General features: G+C 43.3%; 2 protein-coding genes across 8 annotated transcripts; one reads left to right on the top strand and one right to left on the bottom strand.

Moving 5' to 3' along the window:
• Positions 1–1,241: 1,241 nt before the first annotated feature.
• On the top strand, positions 1,242–5,982 carry LOC139423055 (uncharacterized). 5 transcript variants are annotated; one of them, XM_071174659.1, is made up of 8 exons: positions 1,242–1,454; positions 1,842–1,942; positions 2,025–2,088; positions 2,192–2,273; positions 2,556–2,629; positions 2,817–3,068; positions 3,250–3,371; positions 5,314–5,604. In XM_071174659.1, exons 1-8 carry the CDS (start codon positions 1,336–1,338, stop codon positions 5,376–5,378), a joined length of 879 nt encoding a protein of 292 aa, XP_071030760.1. In that variant the 5' UTR covers positions 1,242–1,335; the 3' UTR covers positions 5,379–5,604. The 5 variants fall into 5 exon arrangements, 4 of the variants coding, with proteins under 4 accessions (XP_071030760.1, XP_071030761.1, XP_071030762.1 ...); XM_071174660.1 differs by having other exon boundaries at positions 5,260–5,495; XR_011635791.1 differs by having other exon boundaries at positions 1,316–1,454; positions 3,250–3,457; positions 5,177–5,982.
• On the bottom strand, positions 5,929–18,824 carry LOC139423053 (arrestin red cell). Of its 3 annotated transcripts, none has more exons than XR_011635790.1 (15): positions 18,610–18,824; positions 14,327–14,357; positions 14,160–14,220; positions 13,897–13,941; positions 13,612–13,808; positions 12,788–12,847; positions 12,535–12,602; positions 12,155–12,375; positions 11,956–12,028; positions 11,591–11,728; positions 11,169–11,252; positions 8,462–8,676; positions 8,072–8,148; positions 7,516–7,570; positions 5,929–7,391 (listed from the first exon to the last, which is right to left on the bottom strand). XR_011635790.1 is itself a non-coding variant. In XM_071174657.1 (15 exons), exons 1-15 carry the CDS (start codon positions 18,630–18,632, stop codon positions 7,301–7,303), a joined length of 1,248 nt encoding a protein of 415 aa, XP_071030758.1. In that variant the 5' UTR covers positions 18,633–18,821; the 3' UTR covers positions 5,929–7,300. The 3 variants fall into 3 exon arrangements, 2 of the variants coding, with proteins under 2 accessions (XP_071030758.1, XP_071030759.1); XM_071174657.1 differs by lacking the exon at positions 8,462–8,676 and adding an exon at positions 10,710–10,733 and having other exon boundaries at positions 18,610–18,821; XM_071174658.1 differs by lacking the exon at positions 8,462–8,676 and having other exon boundaries at positions 18,610–18,821.
• Between the last annotated feature and the right edge of the window lie 2,731 nt (positions 18,825–21,555).

The raw sequence follows: 21,555 nt of genomic DNA, 5'->3' as shown, positions 1-21,555 counted from the left end.
CATATTGTGTCTGAAGGTCAGCTTGAATCTGTGTGGCAATTGATCAAGGTACTTTCTCCATCATTCAAACAATCCTTCGCTGCAAATTTCCATCAAGCTTCCATCAAGCGTCCAGGGATGTTGGCTACTGTGGCATGGGCCTTAAACTTCTTGATAACATTACATATGGTGGAAACAGGAACATCAAGTTCCCTGGAGATGGACTTGTAACCTTGAGATTGTCCATGCTTGGCTACAATCTTGTGTCTGACCTCCTCAGATAATTCTCTGGTTTTCTTTCTTTTCTCCATCCTCATTGTGGCACAAAACAGGAGAATGAGTCCTTTCCTATATTAAAACTGGTTGAATGAGGGATTTTTATATTGCAGGCACCTGCAACTCACCACAGGTATGTTCAATTCCAAAGCAACGGAGAATCACCTGCTTGAAATCTAATTGTCCGGGTCATTTTAGAATTTCTTTGTGGAATAAACTAACATTTAGTAAATAATTCCGATTTTTTTTCAACTGCAAACCAAATACATAAATATGCTGGTACCAAAATATGTTTTAATTTCAAAAGTTTTCAGGGAATTTTTTTTCCATTATTTCCAAAAAGTGCAAGGGTGCAAATATTTTTGGCTAGACAGTAAATGCAAAATATTTGGACATGATCAAGTGTATGCAGAAGGGAATAATATTCTGTGCCAGCTGAGATTATATACTGCAACATTGGTGGCAAACATATTCCTGATTTCCCGGATTGCCCTGTTAGGGTGAAGGAGACAGGTGGCAAGAGTAAGGGCAAGAGTAAGGGCTTTCCAGCGTGTCTCCTATCTGGAGGCAGTGAGAAGATTTGAAGGAGCGTGAGAAGACAGTGATAACTGAGCCTACACAAGTGAACGTTTCTCGGCTACTAAGGAATCCTGATATATTACATGTGAAATATATTACATGTGGATTTTGTAGTATATTTTTGCAATGCTGATAAACTACATAGCACAAACGAAGTTTAAATCTGAGAAATTGAAGTCATTGTGAGTGCAGCAGAACACATTGGAACTCAATGTGTTAACATCCGATACATTGCAAGAAATCCTGACAAATGATGTTCCGCCCTCACAGGTGCCTGTGTAGGCATGTGACTGAAGGAAGTGACCGTTTTGTATGTAATTTTATGTGTCTATTTTTGTATTTTGTATGATTTCGTTGTCGTTTTTCCCCTTCCTACATTGGATATTTTTCTATAGTGTACCACCCCTACAGTAGGTGGCGGCATGCACCTCTAGGATTGTTTGCGGACCGCCATAATACTGCGGGAAGAAGACATCTTGTTGCAGCTGAGCCCAGGCAGCCATGACTAGCAGTGCTTTTGCTTTGATCTGCATACTGTGCAGTCTTTTTCTCCGCATCCTCAGTCCTGTTGAAGTTTGTGAGCACAGCCCTGCAACTAATCATTCATCAGCGCAGCTAAGGTTAGCGCATACATTCGTGTGTGAATTTCAGATAAAAGTATATTGCTGGTAAGACAAAGACAGAATGACCTGGTACAACGGCAACATTAGCTAATTAATTTATCCACTGGATCAATTGTACTGTTGTATAAACTGACGCCCAGGCAAATAGCTTGTTTGTTTTGTCAGTGCATGTTTTACCACAGGCACTCTTGGGTTTGACTGCCACTGAATTGAATGTGAAGTGTGGAGGGATTAAAATATCACAAAGTTAAGTGATAGACTGGACTGCTCACAGAAAGTTTTATGTCGTGGCAGACGCAGTGTTGATTCAAGGTTTCTTGCCAATTTAAAGTTTTTCAATTGTATCAACAATCGCAACCTCGAACAAGGCGTTTACATTTTCAGAGAAAAGACAGCAATGGAAGGGTGGAAGAGTCACGTGCGCGCTAGACTGTTCCAGAGAGATTGTACACAAAAGGACCCCTTCAGTGGTATCTTTAACACCTGTAAGTTGTCGGAGATATCTGTGTATTGATGACATTTGAATCATTAATTCTTTGACAACATATTGTGATTGTCTCTTTTCAGTGTCCGAGCTAGCGGACCAGCTTGATTTACGGGATACACTTTGGGATGAGGTACAGAGACCCAGGTAGGACAATGGCAACACCTAGGGAAAATGCTGAGTTTTACAAATGTGTTGCAAACAATTATTTGAAGACTATTCTCTAATGATATGTCAATATTTTCCACAGTTCTGAAGGAGATGTTGGGCTGACGGTTGACCACAGAGAACTATACCTCCAGCTCAGAGAGAGTGAACATATAACAGAAAAGGTGACTTAAAATTATCTTACTGGATTCAGTCACAATTTTCAAGATTATTGTGCACTTTTTCACAGGTTGTGGAAAGGGAGGTGTGTATGTATGATAGTGCTACATTAAGGTTCTACGTCATCCGATCAGTTGGATTCTCTGATGTCTTGTGCTGCTTCTGGCAACCCCAGCCCTCACATAGATTACTCACATAATAGCCTTGTACACAGGTGAGTGATTGTTTATCATATTTTTGACCTGCTCTTACTAGTCCAATCTTCTTCTCCTCTTATTCCTCCCCAGCTCTCTCAGACAGTCTCTGACCTGACCACTGTCATGTACCTGAAAGATGCTGAGCTCCAATACTGCCACTCACAGTAAGTGATCAACCAATAAGATCTGTTTATACATTAATGTTATGGTACAGTAGTCTATATGGTTTAATAATGCATCCATGAAATGTTCTACAAAGATGAGGCATGAAACTGAGGCATAAGTTGTGAGGTTGTCTAATGTCTTGTCTGATATAAGCTTACATAGACTCCTGTCACCATCTTCTATTAGAGTCTCCCGCTATCGGAAGGAAGCTGTCACTCAAGCCAGGGAGGCCAACCTTCTGCAGGCCAGCCTATCAGAGTTTGAGTTTGCATTGGCGAGCCAATCAGAGGAGTTGGCAGCCCTGCGGTTGGAGCAGCGGGAGCTGAAGGAGGGGCTTGCAGCGGCCTGGAGAGAGAAAGAAGAGCTTCTGGAGCGATGGATGGATGAGAAGAAGGAGGAGGCGGAGAGGGTGAACAGGCACAATGACACACAGGAAAGGTGATAGACCAATGGTTCTGGACTTAGTTTGAATATTTTATTTTGAAAATGTATTTTCCCATCTAAATTCAACCCCTATCATATAAACTAATATGTATAAAGGGTTGGGGCTAAGATAAGTGGTGGTGTTCAGTACTGGACTTAGACATAGGTACAGTATTTGAATGCTTTTACTCACCAGGTGGCATCGTTTCACCCGGCGACTCAACAAGCATCACCGTAGAGAGATGCTGCGACCAGGTGAGCAGACCAACTCCTGGACGACTGGTAGGCCTACAACTGAACCAGCAACCACCATACAGAGTAAGACTTCCAATGGCCTCAAATGATCCTCATTGGGTGGTAGCTATTGTAGATCTTTATGCATACTCTAATCACAGTGATATACAGTGCCTTCTGAAAGTATTCAGACCCCTTGACTTTTTAAATGTTTTTGTTACGTTGGCCTTATTTTACAATTGATTTAAATAGCTTTTTTCAATCTCCACACAATACCCCATAATGACAAAGCAAAAACAGTTTTTTTATGCATTTTTGCTAATTTATAATAATAAAAAACCCTGAAATCTCACATTTAAGTATTCAGACCCTTTACTCAGTACTTTGTTGAAGTACCTTTTAGCAGCTTCTACAGCCTCGAGTCTTCTTCGGTATGATGCTACAGGCTTGGCACACCTGTATTTAGGGAGTTTCTCCCATTCTTCTCTACAGATCCTCTCAAGATTTGTCAGGTTGGATGGGGAGCGTTGCTGCACAGTTATTTTCAGGTCTAGATCGGGTTCAAGTCCAGGCTCTGGTTGGGCCACTCAAGGACATTCAGAGACTTGTCCCGAAGCCACTCCTCCTTGGCTGTGTGCTTAGGGTCGTTGTCCTGTTGGAAGGTGAACCTTCATCCCAGTCTGAGAACCTGCTCCAGAGTGCTCAGGACTTCATCAAGGATCTCTCTACTTTGCTTTGTTCATCTTTGCCTTGATCCTGACTAGTCTCCCAGTCCCTGCTGCTGAAAAACATCCCCACAGAATGATGTTGCCACCACAATGCTTCACTGTAGGGATGGTGCCAGGTTTCCTCCGGACGTGATGCTTGGCATTCAGGCCAAATATTTCAATCTTGGTTTCATCAGACCAGAGAATCTTGTTTCTCATGGTCTGTCTTTAGGTGCCTTTTGGCAGACTCCAAGCGGGCTGTCATGTGCCTTTTACTGAGGAGTGGCTTCCGTCTGGCCACTCACCATAAAGGCCTGATTGGTGGAGTGCTGCGGCGATGGTTGTCCTTCTGGAAGGTTCTCCCATCTCTACAGAGGAACTCTAAAGCTCTGTCAGTGACCATTGGGTTCTTGGTCACCTCCCTGACCAAGGCCCTTCTCCCCCGATTACTCAGTTTGGCTGGGCGGCCAGCTCTAGGAAGAGTCTTGGTGGTTCCAAACGTATTCGATTTAAGAATGATGGTGGCCACTGTTCTTGGGGACCTTCAATGCTGCAGACATATTTTAGTACCCTTTCCCAGATCTGTGCCTCGACAAAATCATGTCCCTGAGCTCTACGGACAATTCCTTCGACCTCATGGCTTTGTTTTTGCTGTGACATTCACTGTCAACTGTGGGACCTTTTACAGACAGTTGTGTGCCTTTCCAAATCATGGCCAATCAATTGAATTTACCACAGTTGGACTCCAAACAAGTTGTAGAAACATCAAGGATGATCAATAGAAACAGGGTGCACCTGAGCTCAATTTGAGTTTCATAGCAATGGGTCTGAATAGTTATGTAAATAAGTTATTTTTTTATACATTTGGTTAAATTACTAAACCTGTTTTTGCTTTGTCTTTATGGACTGCAGGTAGCCTAGTGGTTAGAGCGTTGTGCCAGTAACTGAAAGGTTGCTAGATTGAATCCCAGAGCTGACAAGGTATAAATCTGTCATTCTGCCCCTGAACAAGGCACTGTTCCTAGGCCGTCATTGTAAAATAAGAATTTGTTCTTAACTGACTTGCCTAGTTAAACAAAGGTTAAATTTTAAAAAAATGGGGTATTGTGTGTAGATTGCTGAGATTTATTTATTTAATCCATTTTAGAATAAGGCTAAAACAGAACCTTTTGTTTAAGTCAGGGGTTCTGAATACTTTCTCGAAAGCATTGTATGTTGTGACGTGTGCTTAACTGTCCCACTGTCCATTCTCCTGAAACACACAGCAGTGGCAGGCACACTCTTGTGTCCCAACTAATGTCAATGTCTGCTTTGATCAGAGGAGGGTGGTGCACACTGCCCAGGATGGACCTTGACCTTTTATCCCAAAAGCCTCCTGTACTGAAACACTCCTTCCTGTAAGACACACCAAAAAAACTAGACCTTGAATGTGACTTTGTGTGTATATATTGAAGGATATTTGAATGTGGGCTTTTAATCAATACTGTTGTGAATTTCAGATACGATACGGTATGTATAGGCTTGTAAATTAGTACCCAAGACCTTACTCAATGTTTTCAAATACCATGAGAATAAAGTAACTGTTCAGTCATATTTTTCACTAAAACACCTCTGTCCTGTGATTGCAATGCTTCCTGCTTTTGTGTGACTGTCTTTTTCAAAAGTCACTTGCTGTCTCAGAGGAGCAAAGTAGGTACGTGTCAGTGGCACTAAGACCCAAATGGTGAATCATGTGATCTTGATTAAAACATTGACTGCATACTGTGCAAATCAAATTGAACTCTAACATTGTTGATAAAGAAATTGTACTTTGAGCTTCTGACAAGGAAGTCATGACCATTTTTGGATACTGTATCTTGTCAATTGCTCGAATAACTTCACTTCTGTCTGTGGATGTGAGACTTAGTAGAAAGTACAAACGATCTACAACAGAATTTAGGTTAATTCATTTTGCCTTTAATAAAAAAATTAAAATTCTGAAAAACAAATGGCAAACAATTTTTTCCTTAAATGATTGAGAATAATCATGGTAATGACACAGTAGTAATAATATTCATTGTTTCCTGTCATGTTCCACCAAAATCATATCAGCATCCTTCCTGTAGACATTATGTCACTCAGCTCAGTGGCAACACTTTTAAATATTCACACTTAGCAGAGCTGTGAACAGGTACCCCATAGAAGCAAAACAACAGTTCATAGCACTGCTGAAAAATATGCTCCATTGGTACTGCTGTTGCACTGCCAATGTGATGCTGAATCTCAAACTGACCCATAGCTAGCCCTGTCACTACGCACTTCTCGGATCAGATAGGTATGGCTATTATGGTAATTGCGTCACCCTGCCTTCTGATTGGTTAGTTTGAATTTTCCTACATTACATACACCTATCCAGTCCTTTCAGTGCCAATGGAGGAGATGATGATTTGGAATTTAGCACAGGAGTGAAATCTGATCAAGAAATTATTCTAAAATACTCATGCTCTTAGACCATGGGGAAGTGAATGTCATGCTGCTGCATTGAGGCGGACTATAAGGAGTATCCCTAGGCCCTTCAAACTCAACTATGGACCCCGAAGCCAGTGCCACTGCTTGTTTTCATTGTTCCCTTTTAATCAGGGACTGATTTAGACCTGGTACACCAGGCAGGTGCAATTAATTATCAGGTAGATCAGAAAACCAGCAGGCTACAGACCTCGTAGGGGTAAGAGTTGAATACGCGTGCCCTAGGCTTTACAGTGAGGGTCCAGATTGTGCACATTTACTTAAGTGGTAGTGTCCTCATATTGCAGAAGAGGGTGAATCAAACTTCCTCTAAAACAGGTTTTTTTTACAGAATGGATGACATGGTAGAATTTCAGAGGAATGAAAAGATTGGGCAGATGAAAGGTGTCAGTCTGTTTTCCCTTCTCTCCCCTCTTAAGCAGGTACTCAACTTTGTTTTATATCAATACTTGACCAAGGTGATCAATATTTGTACAAATACTTATTTAAATCATTATTGGTGGAAAAATGATATAAAGCCCGCTTCCTTTTTAATGGCACTATTTCTTCCTTGGTGTGAACAGCCATGACATTTCAATCAGTCAGCATCGCCATGGCACAACATTAAGTCCCCATTTACATGGTGCTGTGTTTGCCACCCCCCAAATGAACACTGAGTGACATCAGGATCTTTTCAGCAGACCACCACATGCCTTCATTCCACTGTGTGTGTGTGTGTGTGTGTGTGTGTGTGTATATATATATATATATATATATATATATATACACACATACATACATACATACATACACACGTGAGCTCTAGCAGTCGTCGTCCTTGTCGTCAGCCATTCCTTTGAGCCGCAGGCGAGCAAAGTCCTCGAACACAAAGTCGTCGTCTTGGGAGAAACTACTGCAGGACGAGAAGCAACAAGGAAACATGGAGTGTTTTATATCTGACGGAATAGTCTTAGGGTCTCTGATCATAGTAAAGCAGCAGTGCTTACAATGGCCAGACAGACCAGAAGAATACTCACTTTGTTTCAAATTCTATCAGGTTGGTGTCGATGGGAGGGTCCGAATCCGGCACAGCTGTTAGAACACACAAATAATGAAATGTCAGCGTGACGTCACCATGGGAACAGCTTAGTGTCTCCATGGCAACTTACAGGCAGGAAATACCAGAGTGAGATGATGTATTTGAGGGGCTTGTGTATGTGAGGGACTGTTGTCCAGGGCTGAACTAAACTACTGACAAATATTTCACAAGACTGTCCATTTTCAAACCCTTTTCAGACACTGCATAGGCCTAGTAGAAGTTTCCACTACACAATTCACTGCTTCCCAATCAGTCTAAAAAAAGCAAGCTTCGAAAGTACCCATCTTCCGCTCTTAATTTGAACTGATCTAAATGTTTGGCTATGTGAATGTAATATGGAAGAATATGGCGGAAGCTTGTCAGAGAGGATTTGTTCAACTCTCAATTCAGTGCAAATGAAGGGAAGGAGAAGAGAGGAACTGAGATGCATCCAAAGTACTAAGATAAAGCCTTGATAGTGGACTTCTGGAGAGGTGGTAGAAGTCTGTAGGTACCTGACTGTGGGCGGGATATGGGCAGTTCTGTGGGTTTAGGGTGCATTAAGACGAAGGGCAGCTCCACCGACACATCTCTGGAAACGCACAGAATATAAATAAGATCCATGATCAATAATATGCATGTCAATCAATAACAATTTGATTGTTATTCTATGGACACATCCATATGTACAGTACCAGTCAAAAGTTTGGACACCTACTCATTCAAGAGCTTTTCAAGATGTTTACTGTTTTCTACATTGTAGAAGACATCGAAGCTATTAAATTACCCATATGGAATCTTGTAGTAACCAAAACAAGTGTTAAATCAAAATATATTTGATATGAGATTCTTCAAAGTAGCCACCCTTTTCCTTGACAGCTTTGCATTCTCTCAACCAGCTTCACCTGGAATGCTTTTCCAACAGTCTCGAAGGAGAACCCACATATGCTGAGCAATTGTTGGCTGCTTTTCCTTCTCTCTGCGGTCCGACTCATCCCAAACCATCTCAATTGGGTTGATGTCGGGTGATTGTGGAGACCAGGTCATCTGATGCAGCACTCCATCACTCTCCTTGGTCAAATAGACCTTCCACAGCCTGGAGGTGTGTTGGGTCATTGTCCTGTTGAAAAACAAATTATAGTCACACTAAGCGCAAACCAAATGGGATGGCGTATTGCTGCAGAATGCTGTGGTAGCCTTGCTGGTTAAGTGTGCCTTGAATTCTAAATAAATCACTGATAGTGTCACCAGCAAAGCACCCCCACACCTCCATGCTTCACGGTGGGAAACCACACATGGAACCAAAAATCTCACATTTGGACTCATCAGACCAAAGAACAGATTTCCACCAGTCTAATGTCTATTGCTCATGTTTCTTGGCCCAAGCAAGTCTCTTCTTCTTATTGGTGTCCTTTAGTAGTGGTTTCTTTGCAGCAATTCGACCATGAAAGCCTGATTCAAGCAGTCTCCTCTGAATTGATGTTGAGATGTCTGTTACTTGAACCCTGTGAAGCATTTATTTGGGCTGCAATTTCTGAGGCTGGTAACTAATGAACTTATCCTTTCTTTCCTGTGGCGGTCCTCATGAGAGCCAGTATCATCATAGCGCTGGATGGTTTTTGTTTTCCCCTTGAAGAAACGTTCAAAGTTCTTAATTTTCCGAAATGACTGACCTTCATGTCTTAAAATAATGATGGACTGTTGTTTCTCTTTGCTTGTTTGAGCTGTTCTTGCCATAAAATGGACTTGGTCTTTTACCAAATAGGGCCATCTTCTGTATACCACCCCTACCTAGTCACAACCCAACTGATTGGCTCAAATGCATTAAGAAGGAAAGAAATTCCACAAATGAACAAGGCACACCTGTTAATTGAAATGCATTCCAGGTGACCTCATGAAGCTCATTGAGAGAATGCGAAGAGTGACTACTTTGAAGAATCTCAAATATATATTGATTTGTTTACCACTTTTTTGGTTACTACATGATTCCATATGTGTTATTTCATAGTTTTGATGTCTTATACTATTATTCTACAATGTAGAAAATCGTAAAAAAATATATATAAAAAAATGGAATGAGTAGGTGTCCAAACTTTTGACTGGTACTGTACATATGATGATATAATATTGCACCATGAATAATCCAATATCTGACAGGAAACAACCCATAGGAAATAGTGATTCGTGACATGTTTGATCAGTGAAGGGGGAAATAAAGCACATCAACCCTCCTTTGCTGTCAATTGTTTTTCTTACCCAATTGGAACTCTTCCGTGCTGGGTTGCACTTTATTTTACATAAGTTATTTTTTTAGTAATAACCAATGAATTGCTGTAAATCAAAGCCTAAACACCAAGATGTGCAGTGTTATTATATTCAAGCTTCATTACCCTCAACACTGCATTGATAACTCAGCATGGAATTATGAGTGTGGCTTTGCGCAACAGCCTTATGAAACCTCGCACCATCCTCAGGGTTAGGACCCCGTGACTCAGAAAGGTAGAAGAATGGGACGGCTGCAGTTATAAAGGATCTTAGCAGCTGCATACAATAGCTGGTATGTAAAATCATCACACTCACACACACTTAAGAGGCACAGATGGCGATAGGGCGTAAGATCACCACACACACACACACATGGCGGTGGGGAGTAAGATCACCACACACACACAGATGGCGGTGGGGCATAAGATCACCACATACGCAGATGGCTATAGGGTGTAAGATCACCACACACACAGATGGCGGTGGGGAGTAAGATCACCAAACACACAGATGGCTATAGGGCGTAAGATCACCACACACACACAGATGGCGGTGGGGCGTAAGATCACCACACACACACAGATGGCGGTGGGGCGTAAGATCACCACACACACACACACAGATGGCGGTGGGGCGTAAGATCACCACACACACACAGATGGCTATAGGGTGTAAGATCACCACACACACAGATGGCTATAGGGCGTAAGATCACCACACACGCAGATGGCTATAGGGTGTAAGATCACCACATACGCAGATGGCTATAGGGTGTAAGATCACCACATACGCAGATGGCTATAGGGTGTAAGATCACCACACACACAGATGGCTATAGGGTGTAAGATCACCACATACACGCAGGTGGCGACTGGGATATCATATTACCTTTCTAACACGCCACTCAGCAGCCTGACACGACCCAACGCAGGAGCAGACGCACGGATGGAGAGAGAGATGCACAGACGGGCGGACAAACACAGGAGCGGAGAGACGAGCCACAGGAGGGGAGAGACGAGCCACAGGAGGGGAGAGACGAAATGAGGCGAGAACTCAAAACCAAGGCAACCGCAACCGAGAGGGGAGACGAGAAAGCATGGCGACTAGTGAGGGTCTGGCAGACGTGGTTACAGAGTTTATACACGCGTTGGAGTGGCAGAGTATCAGGAGTGTTCGTGTGTATGAGACAGGAGGGAGTGTAAATGTGTTTTTGAGTATGTGCTTGTAGAATACAGCCTGTCTTTGGTCAGTAAAAGTTTGTGAGTGTGGGTGTGTGAGGACCTGCACATAATCCTCCCCCATACACCATGCATATTAATATTGACCACTGACTCCTGTAGAACTCACCCTCCACGAGATATTACCAGTTTGACTTTGACCCTGTAGGACACCAGGATTCCAAGAACCTCCTTGTTAGTCACATCCTTAACACTGAAACACACAAAAGCGAAAGAAAGAATGATGAAAAAGGTTCTCAGTAAGGAATGGGTTCTTGCATCTTCTAGGGTGCTGTGCTCAAACATAAATCACAATGCATTTACGAGCTCAACCTCTACCCTAGCATGTGTATGTAAACTTGTAGGGTGGCCAAGTTAGAGTGTGTGTGTGGTGTGTGATATCTCGCATAGTGAGGGCTAGTGAGTGTTCTTGCTATCTAACACGGTCCTAGATGCCAGACTACAGCGTTTGTGCGAGTGTGCGTCAGTCATCGTCAACACAGTGCTGGAGGACAGGTGTGTGTGTACATGTGTACGTGCGGGTCAACATACATGGTGCTGGAGGCCAGGTTGGTGTCCTCGTGTTTGAGCTTTCCGTCCAGGGCTAGGCCTCTCTTCTCTCGGTTCTTGTCTAGCGTGGGTGTGAGGGTGTACACCTTACAGAACGTAGAGCTAGACGACACCTGGTCACTGGGGAGAGGAACACACACACTTATCAGCACACCTGGGCCATAACTGGAATTTCAATAGATCTGGACAATAAGGTATGGGAAAACATAAGATCACAAGCTAGACATTATTAAGAGAGATGTCTTGGAAGCCTGAAAAATGATCAATGGAATCATGTATAAAAGGAAAGGCAAAGGAGAAATAAAGTAACAAGAGATGTTGGCATAATAGTCAGGTAAAATACTCACTCTGCCTCCACCTGAGCCACTGGACACTTGTACTGAGCCGTACTGAACAGACAGATATCAGCATACTGTCGCACTAGAGAGCGAGGGATAGAAAGAGTTAACCACACACACACAAAAACGGAATGAAGAGTGAATAGAGCCTAGAGTCATAAAAAAACATAATTGATGAAACTTTGATTAAAGACAGGTAAACAGGTACCTGAGATTTTGAGTCTTTTGACAGTCTTGGTGGAGTTGTTGGTGACATGAACGTTCACGCTGATGGGTTCTCCATGGTAGTAGAGATCTTTATCCAGAGAGGCCTCCAGGTGTAGTGAGCGGTCCGACATGAGGAAGCTCCGTGTGGTCTCCACCATGGGCTGAGGTCCAGGCTTCTCTGGGGCATACTGCACCTTACGGATCACCAGCCGCACAGAGTTCCTACACAACACACACGTTATTCTTTACAGATCACCACCTTTGCTGACTAACTAAAAACACACAGAGAATAGACATGCATATCACACACTTTCAAGGACCGCAGACCCTAAACAGCTCCTGCAGAAGACACACACACACAAAGTAAAATGGTTTTCGTACCGTTTGTGAATCTTCTCCTCTATCGATTTGGCACAGAACGCTCTGATCTCAAAGTCAACCCCACATGCCTAAAGAGGGAAAGGTGGAGGACAGGAAAAGGAGAGAGACAGGGACATCAATTATAGAATAGGCATTATTAGTGAGATGTGGGTCTGAATTGTTGACTCCACAGGCATGAAAATTCCTACGTTTAGATAGGAGTCATATATTATAATGTGTAAGTTTGCATAAAGTGATGCTGAAGCTTCTGTACCTTCCCTGTGTCCTCTGGTCCTGGCTGTAAGGTGACTGAGCACGGCAGGTTCTGGGGAATCTGAGACAGACACACAGTTGCCATATTGTTGGTATTATTTTACAGGCTCAAAGTATATGTGTGTGTCAGTCAGACCTGGGTTCATACACACGTGTATTTGATCATTTAAATACTTTTCTCTGTGTATTTGAGTATTTTCAAATAATGTGGCTAGAAACAACTACTTCTATTCGAAGTATTTTCAAATACTCTGCTATAAACGGCCTACTATTTGAAAGTATTTTCAAATACCCATTTCAAATACTATTTTCAAATACCTAGATTAAATGCATGGGAGTGTATTTTAAAATACTTTCCAAGTGTATTTCCAAATAAATTCCAATATTCAACACTATTTAAATACCGAAATCATGGATGGGCAACTGGCTGCACGCAGGCCGCAGACCAATTAAAAATAAAATACTTTAAAAATAAATAATAATAAAAACATTGATAGTTAGAATAATAGAATACACAATGTGCAATTTTCGAAATTTGGTTGTGCATCATCAGTCACTAATTTTGGGGGGATTTGTAAGTTAGTCTAGCGGCCAGCTATCTAAACTTGTAGTAAGCATGATCTAATTACTGACCAGCGTGAGGCCCATTGATCATCAGTTATCATTTAAAAACTGCAAACATTTGCCTCCACCCTATGGCAAAGTGTATAGCCTCCACCCTATGGCAAAGTGTATGTGGCCCCCACCCCTATCAACATTGCCCATCCCTGCACTAAATAGTATTTGAACCCAGGTCTGGTGCGTGTGGGTGTCTTCTTGACTCACAGTGAAGTAGAAGGGGTGTGCCTGCTGGCCCAGTTTCTTCAGTAGTCTCTCCTGCAGGCGGCTGTTGGCTTTGCGTTCCTCTGCGATGGGGGGGAAGGCCTGGAAGGTGGAGATGTACAGATCTTTCCGGAAAGACAGGCCCAGCACATCCAGGTCCTCACGGCCGTAGCGGAACGCACACGTCAGGGTCACAAACACTGGGGAGGAGGGATTTGAAGAGGGTGATATCAAATGTCAAACAATTGAGGAGACAAAACAGTGTAGAGAACGAGGAAGACGCCATACCTTTCCTGTCTTTCAGATACTCAGGGTCCACTAGGATCACACCATCTGTAAGAAAGGAAAATGTAAAGAGGTGAGGTTTTGATGAGACAATATTAATTGTTTGAAACACTATTTACAAACACAAGAATTTGGCCGTTTTAGGAGTGATCATCAGATTCCTCGCTCCCCCATTGCCGACCCCTCGTGACCCCGACTAGGGGGCGCGCCCCCAGTTTGGGAACCACTGCTCTAACCAGTAAATTAATTGATCATCCTACACCTACCGACTGGGTCCACCTGGTCAAGATGATCCACAAAGTCTCTCTTTCCCAGGTATACTGTGACCTGCAGACAGGAGGGAAGTAGAGGTACTTAGACAAATATATCACAATGAATAACAAAGTCAAGCATCAAAGGATACAACTAAAAATGCAATACTCATGTCCTTTACCTTGCAGTTGGGGCTTGACTTCTTAAAGACTCTGGGAAAAGATAAGGAAGATAGAAAGCGAGAAAGAGATTATCAAGCAGGAAGATCTAGTTTATAACAGGGGGTATTCAACTCTTAACCTAAGAGGTCCGGAGCCTGCTGGGTCTGTTCTACCTGATAACTAATTGCACCCACCTGGTGTCCCAGCTCTAAATCAGTCCCTGATTAGAGGGGAACAATGAAACAAAGCAGTGGAACTGGCTTTGAGGTCCAGAGTTGAGTTTGAGGCCCCTATAAAGTACAGGGTGTGATTTTTACACCTCTGGGCCCAGTTTTTCCAAACTCTTTATCTGGATCAGAATGATCCGGACTCTAATCCTCTTTTTTGCTATTCAGGATCAGATCGATCTGGCTGTTGAGAAGGTTTTTCCATTCTGATCCATATACCACAACATCAAGATAACAGAATCCGGATTTGATTTTCAATGCTTTGAACAGTCCTACACATTTCCATCTACTACTTCACTACTTCACGCTGTCATAAGGAAACAGAGATGAGTAAACTACGTGAATAAAGGTACGTTGATTAAAATAGAGCCTGCAGTAAGTAAATGCGTTTGACACTTCAATATAACAACTGACCACAAACCTACACTGCGGCCAATTTAACAAAATTAACCTTTGGCTTTCAGATGTTTGAAAGTTTTTACTTTTTACCCCTTATCTCTAGTTACAGTCTTGTCCCATCGCTGTAACTGCCTTATGGACTCGGGAGAGGCGAAGGGCGAGAGTCATGCGTCCTCCGAAACATGACCCTGCCAAGCTGCTCGCTTAACCCAGAAGCCAGCCACACCAATGTGGTGGAGGAAACGCCTTATAACTTGCGACCAGCCACACCAATGTGGTGGAGGAAACGCCTTATAACTTGCGACCAATGTCAGCGTGCATGCCCACCATAAGGAGTCACTAGAGCGCGATGGGACAAGGACATCCCGGCCAGCCAAACCCTCTCCTAACCCGGATGACGCTGGGCCAATTGTGTGCCGCCTCATGGGTCTCCCAGTAGCGGCCGGTTCCGACATAGCCTGGGATTGAACCCAGGTCTGTAGTGACTGCGATGCAGTGCCTTAGACCACCGTGCCACTCAGGAGTCCCAGGCACCATGTTCTAACCATTGGGAATGTGGCGAGGTGTAACACAGTGTGGGTGTAAGAGGAAAGAGGATATTAACCGGCAAGCATTGAACAACTATTGTCTCTGTCATAAATGAAAATATCTAGATAGAATATCTTTGCATCTAACCTCCCAGTTACTGCCACTGTCTGATAAGGACAAGTCAACAACTCATTGACAATATGGGAATGAAGGGGGACCACTGACTAGTCTATTTCTGAGCAAGACTAGGGGAGGAAGGTGAATACTCCACTCTTTCCCACCAGTGATGGAGAACATAAGCACACTAGCAGCATAGGGTACTAAGTTTGACTTGTATATTATTTAACCTTAGTGAGTGTGTAGTGGACACAGAGCATGGTGCATTCTCTATATAGACAGCAAGGTTGCCTCCCACAATGTGCTTGATGTTCTGGCTTATAAATCTGTATGATAAAATGTCAGTTTGAAATAGTGGAACTATACTGAACAAAAATATAAACATGCTTTTAAAAATGTCAGAGATTTTACTGAGTTACAGTTCATATGAGGAAATCAGTAAATTGAAATAAATTCATTAGGCCCTAAATCAATGGATTTTACATGACTGGGAATATAGATATGCATATGTTGTTCACAGACACCTAAAAAAAATGGCCTGTTCGCTTAACCCAGAAGCCAGCCACACCAATGTGGTGGAGGAAACGCCTTATAACTTGCGACCAATGTCAGCGTGCATGTGCCCGGCCCACCTCAGGGGTATTCCTGTGCATTCAAATTGCCAACGATAAAATGCAATTGTGTTTGTTGTCGGTAGCTTATGCCTGCCCACACCATAACCCCACCATGGGGCACTCTGTTCATCATTTTGACATCAGTGATTAATTTGAGCCATATCCTGCCGGAACAGGATCCGGCACCTCTCTGTTTTGGACTGTTTCGTTACAGAACATATTTGGCCGGATCCGGTACTTCTCGTGGAATTAAAAATAATTGTCACTTTTTGCAATGTAAAAATTAAAATAAATGCAATCTAAGTTCAATCGAGTTGCCTCTTCGTTAATTCCTCAACCCCGCCTCCCCTCATGCGTTCCGGTACCTCAGAGCTCCCCAGGTCACCCCCATCGTGCGCTCACTTTTTGTTTCCGGCACCTCCCGATTTACAAATGAAGCACTGGTTGACATCAGCAAATCGCTCGCCCACACGACGCCATACACGTGGTCTGCACTGCCAAATTCTCTAAAATGACGTTGGAGGCGGCTTATAGTAGAGAAATGCACATTCAATTTCTGGCAACAGCTATGGTGGACATTCCTTTAGTTAGCATGCCAATTGCACACTCCCTCAAAACTTGAGACATCTGTGTGACAAAACTGCACATTTTAAAGTAGCCTTTTATTGTCCCCAGCACAAGGTACACCTGTTTAATGATCATGCTATTTAATCAGCTCCTTGATTTGCCACACCTGTCAAGTGGACGGTTTATCTTGGCAAAGGAGAAATGCTCACTAACAGGGATGTTAACAAATTTGGGCACAGAATTTGAAAGAAATAAGTATTTTGTGCATTTGGAAAATTTCAGGGATCTTTTATTTCAGCTCATGAAACATGGGACAAAGACTTTAAATGTTGCGTTTATAGGTTTGTTCAGTGTACTTCACTGCCTTATCCGCTCATTGCCCACATCCCCCGGATACAAATAGTAGCTAGCAAGCTAGGGTCTGGGTTTCTGAGACTACATGGTGCATATCCCCTTAGCACAGGTCCAGGGTGAATGTGTCTTCTCTGCAAACACTCAGTTTGGATCTCCTTGGCCTAGAGCTCTGCCGTCTCTTCATTTACGAGCCAGTGGTATATTTCATACCTCACCACCAGATATCAGCCAAACCCGACCCCTCAAACACGCCACAGGCCCACTACCTTTTGCCAGTGCTGCTGACGCTTCAGAGACCACAACACAAAAATCATCTATTAACCTGGACTTACTCAACCACAGGACCTTGACCCTAAACACAACCTGACCATTTATTTCAAACTATTGTGAATAAAGGGACTCTGCCCACAGCAGAATAACCAAGGAATTTCAACATCAAATCAATTAATGTCAGTAGTGAATCATGCTGCACAACCACCAACTCTATTCCACATTATTTAGTCACTTGCAGAAGACACTGATCCAAAATAACCTAATGGGGAAGTTCAGCTGCTCAGAGTCAGACTGTACATACTGAGGCAGATGCAAGCAGCTGATTACCAAGAGCAAAATACTTTGAAGTGATCAAATGTGTCAGGCAGGCAAGTGTATGAATAGTTGCATGGTAAATTGCCCTGGCTTGATATGGACAGTGCACAGCAGCGGCTTTACAACATCATGCTATATACAGTAACCATCACGTGTATGCCACATATCATCAATAGCTGGACAGACGTGTGTGCTTGTTTGTTTACATTTCCATGCAGGATATTTATAAAATAACAATGTGGGCGATTATGCGTAAAAACTACGTCAAATATACGTCACTGATGAGGGCCAAATAATCATCAACATTCAACACTTGAGTCAAGCAAGAGAAACGACGGCTAATTATACGCTCGTTTACTCAAAACAGCATAGCTATCAATCATATGGTCAGCTCATTTATTCATTTTGAGCTAGCTTGTTGTTGGTGTGAGATAACTTAACCCACACACCACGCTGGCCATCACGGCTGACCCCACCCTGCAGCTAGCTGTTAGAACAGGTTTGTTAAAACTACAAAGATCATATCGCCATTAGTATGTACAAGGCATTCAAGAGGAAAGCGAAGTCTCCCGCGCGAACAATTCTAGCTAGTTACCGCTGCTAACTAGCTAGGGAACACACGGGTCTACCTGTTTCTGTTTTGTATACTGTAATAAAAACACGGTCAACGAAATGTTACGAGTATAGGAGTTTTGTCTTAATAATCTAGCTACTCTCCAATGTTTCATTAAACAGCTAGGTCCTCTCTTTGCCTTAGTAAATACCAATATGATGTTGATGCATGTGGAGAAGGCTGAGTAGTCCAACGTCTCGCTAGTTAGCTCAAATGCTAGTGTAACTAGCTCGCTGTACCCTCGCCTCCACACAAGGCACCAGCAAATAAGAGATTGCGGGGGAATTAATCCTTACCTGGTGCCGGCCTTATCCCCCATCTCCTCGACGGGCTTTCGGTAGATGGATGTATTTTTCTTATTTTTTTTCACTTAATTTTATGGTGTCTTTTCTTCCACCCTTGCAAGCTTATTTGCTCTCTAGCGCTAGCAATTTCGCTTCCGCAAAAGCAGGAACTCATCCGATCCGTGCAGCAATAAAGATGCGCTTTTGGGGAAGAGTACTGTAGCATTGCGCAATACCTACGCACTATCAGAAGGCGATACGCCCAAATGGTGGTGCTTTTGGGGATGCAACGTTCAGAGCATTGCAAACAGAATTGCAATGTGTAGAACAGAGCTCTTTCCCCCCCCTTTAAAAAAAAAACAATATAGTGAAACATGTCTGTTCTACACTATTACATATGAACATTCTGGAAATAAGTTAAATGTAGATGACAACTATTACATCCTACATTCTAAATTTGATGCCCTCAATCTCACACAAATTATCAATTAACCTACCAGGTACAACCCCAAAACCGTAAACACGGGCACCCTCATAGATATCATCCTAACCAACCTGCCCTCCAAATACACCTCTGCTGTCTTCAACCAGGATCTCAGCGATCATTGCCTCATTGCCTGCGTCCGTAATGGGTCTGCGGTCAAACGACCACCCCTCATCACTGTCAAATGCTCCCTAAAACACTTCAGCGAGCAGGCCTTTCTAATCGACCTGGCCAGGGTATCCTGGAAGGATATCGACCTCATTCCATCAGTAGAGGATGCCTTGTTATTCTTTAAAAGTGCTTTCCTCACCATCTTAAATAAGCATGCCCTATTCAAAAAATTTAGAACCAGGAACAGATATAGCCCTTGGTTCACTCCAGACCTGACTGCCCTTGACCAGTACAAAAACATCCTGTGGCGTACTGCATTAGCATCGAATATCCCCCGCGATATGCAACTTTCAGGGAAGTTAGGAACTAATATACACAGGCAGTTAAGAAAGCAAAGGCTAGCTTTTTCAAACAGAAATTTGCATCCTGTAGCACACACTCTAAAAAGTTCTGGGACACTAAAGTCCATGGAGAATAAGAACACCTCCTCCCAGCTGCCCACTGCACTGAGGCTAGGAAACACTGTCACCACCAATAAATCCACGATTACTGAGAATTTCAATAAGAATTTTTCTACGGCTGGCCATGCTTTCCACCTGCCTACCCGTATCCCGGTCAAGAGCCCTGCACCCCCACAGCAACTTGCACATGTCGCCCCCATTTTTCCTTCACCCAAATCCAGATAGTTGATGTTCTGAAAGAGCTGCAAAATCTGGACCCCTACAAATCAGCCGGGATAGACAATCTGGACCCTCTCTTTCTAAAATTATCAGCCAAAATTGTTGCAACCCCTATTACTAGCCTATTCAACCTCTCTTTCGTATCGTCTGAGATCCCCAAAGATTGGAAAGCTGCCACGGTCATCCCCCTCTTCAAAGGGGAGACACTCTAGACCCAAACTGCTACAGACCTATATCTATCCTACCCTGCCTTTCTAAGGTCTTCAAAAGCCAAGTTAACAAACAGATCACAGACCATTTCGAATCCCACTGTACCTTCTCCGCTATGCAATCTGGTTTCCGAGCTGGTCATGGGTGCACTTCAGCCACGCTCACGGTCCTAAATGATATCATAACCGCCATCAATAAGAGACAAGACTGTGCAGCTGTATTCATCGACCTGGCCAAGGCTTTCCACTCTGTCAATCACCACATTCTTATCGGCAGACTCAACAACCTTGGTTTCTCAAGTGACTGTATCGCCTGGTTCACCAACTACTTCTCAGACAGAGTTCAGTGTGTCAAATCGGAGGGCCTGTTGTCCGGACCTCTGGCAGTCTCTATGAGGGTGCCACAGGGTTCAATCCTCGGGCCGACTCTTTTCTCTGTATACAACAGCGATGTCGCTCTTGCTGCTGGTGATTCCCTGATCCACCTCCACGCAGACAACACCATTCGGTATACTTCTGGCCCTTCTTTGGACACTGTGTTAACTAACCTCCAGACGAGCTTCAATGCCATACAACTCTCCTTCTGTGGCCTCCAACTGCTCTTAAATGCAAGTAAAACTAAATGCATGCTCTTCAACCGATCGCTGCCCACACCTGCCTGCCTGTCACTACTCTGGACGGTTCTGACTTAGAATATGTGGACAACTACAAATGCCTAGGTGTCTGGTTAGACTGTAAACTATCCTTCCAAACTCACATTAAGCATCTCCAATCCAAAATTAAATCTAGAATCGGCTTCCTATTTCACAACAAAGCATCCTTCACTCATGCTGCCAAACATACCCCTGTAAAACTGACTATCCTACCGATCCTTGACTTCGGGGATGTCATTTACAAAATAGCCTCCAACACTCTACTCAGAAAATTGCATGCAGTCTATCACAGTGCCATCCGTTTTGACACCATAGCCCCATACTACCCACCACTGTATGCTCTCGTTGGCTGGCCCTCACTTCATATCCGTCGCCAAACCCACTGGCTCCAGGTCATCTATAAGTCTTTGCTAGGTAAAGCCCACCAAGCTCACTGGTCACGATAGCAGCACCCACTCATAGTATGCGCTCCAGCAGGTATATTTCACTGGTCACCCCCAAAGCCAATTCCTCCTTTGCCGCCTTTCCTTCCAGTTCTCTGCTGCCAATGACTGGAACGAACTGCAAAAATCACTGAAGCTGGAGACCCATATCTCACTCACTAACTTTAAGCACATCTGTCAGAGCAGCTCACAGATCACTGCACCTGTACATAGCCCATCTATAAATAGCCCATCCAACTACCCCATCCCCATACTGTTATTTATTTGATTTATTTTGCTCCTTTGCACCCCAGCATCTCTACTTGCACACTCATCTTCTGCACATCTATCACTCCAGTGTTTAATTGCTATATCGTAATTATTTTGCCACTATGGCCT

Source organism: Oncorhynchus clarkii, chromosome 12 (assembly GCF_045791955.1).
Source record: "Oncorhynchus clarkii lewisi isolate Uvic-CL-2024 chromosome 12, UVic_Ocla_1.0, whole genome shotgun sequence".
Taxonomy (NCBI): Eukaryota; Metazoa; Chordata; class Actinopteri; order Salmoniformes; family Salmonidae; genus Oncorhynchus; species Oncorhynchus clarkii.
Note: the sequence above shows the minus strand (reverse complement) of the source record. Positions and strands in the feature narration are given on the sequence as shown.

Bases quoted from the DNA above. Each gene is read 5' to 3' on its own strand.
- LOC139423053 (XM_071174657.1), bottom strand. From the start codon at position 18,632: ATGGGGGATAAGGCCGGCACCAG. The intron at 13,942-14,159 runs GTAGGTGTAGGA...CCTTTCTTACAG, and splicing joins TGACCAGGTGGACCCAGTCG to ATGGTGTGATCCTAGTGGAC. The intron at 10,734-11,168 runs GTGAGTTCTACA...GGGTCGTGTCAG, and splicing joins CTGGTAATATCTCGTGGAGG to GCTGCTGAGTGGCGTGTTAG.
- LOC139423055 (XM_071174659.1), top strand. From the start codon at position 1,336: ATGACTAGCAGTGCTTTTGCTTTGATCTGCATACTGTGCAGTCTTTTT. The intron at 2,274-2,555 runs GTGACTTAAAAT...ATTCCTCCCCAG, and splicing joins GTGAACATATAACAGAAAAG to CTCTCTCAGACAGTCTCTGA. The intron at 3,372-5,313 runs GTAAGACTTCCA...TGCTTTGATCAG, and splicing joins ACCAGCAACCACCATACAGA to AGGAGGGTGGTGCACACTGC.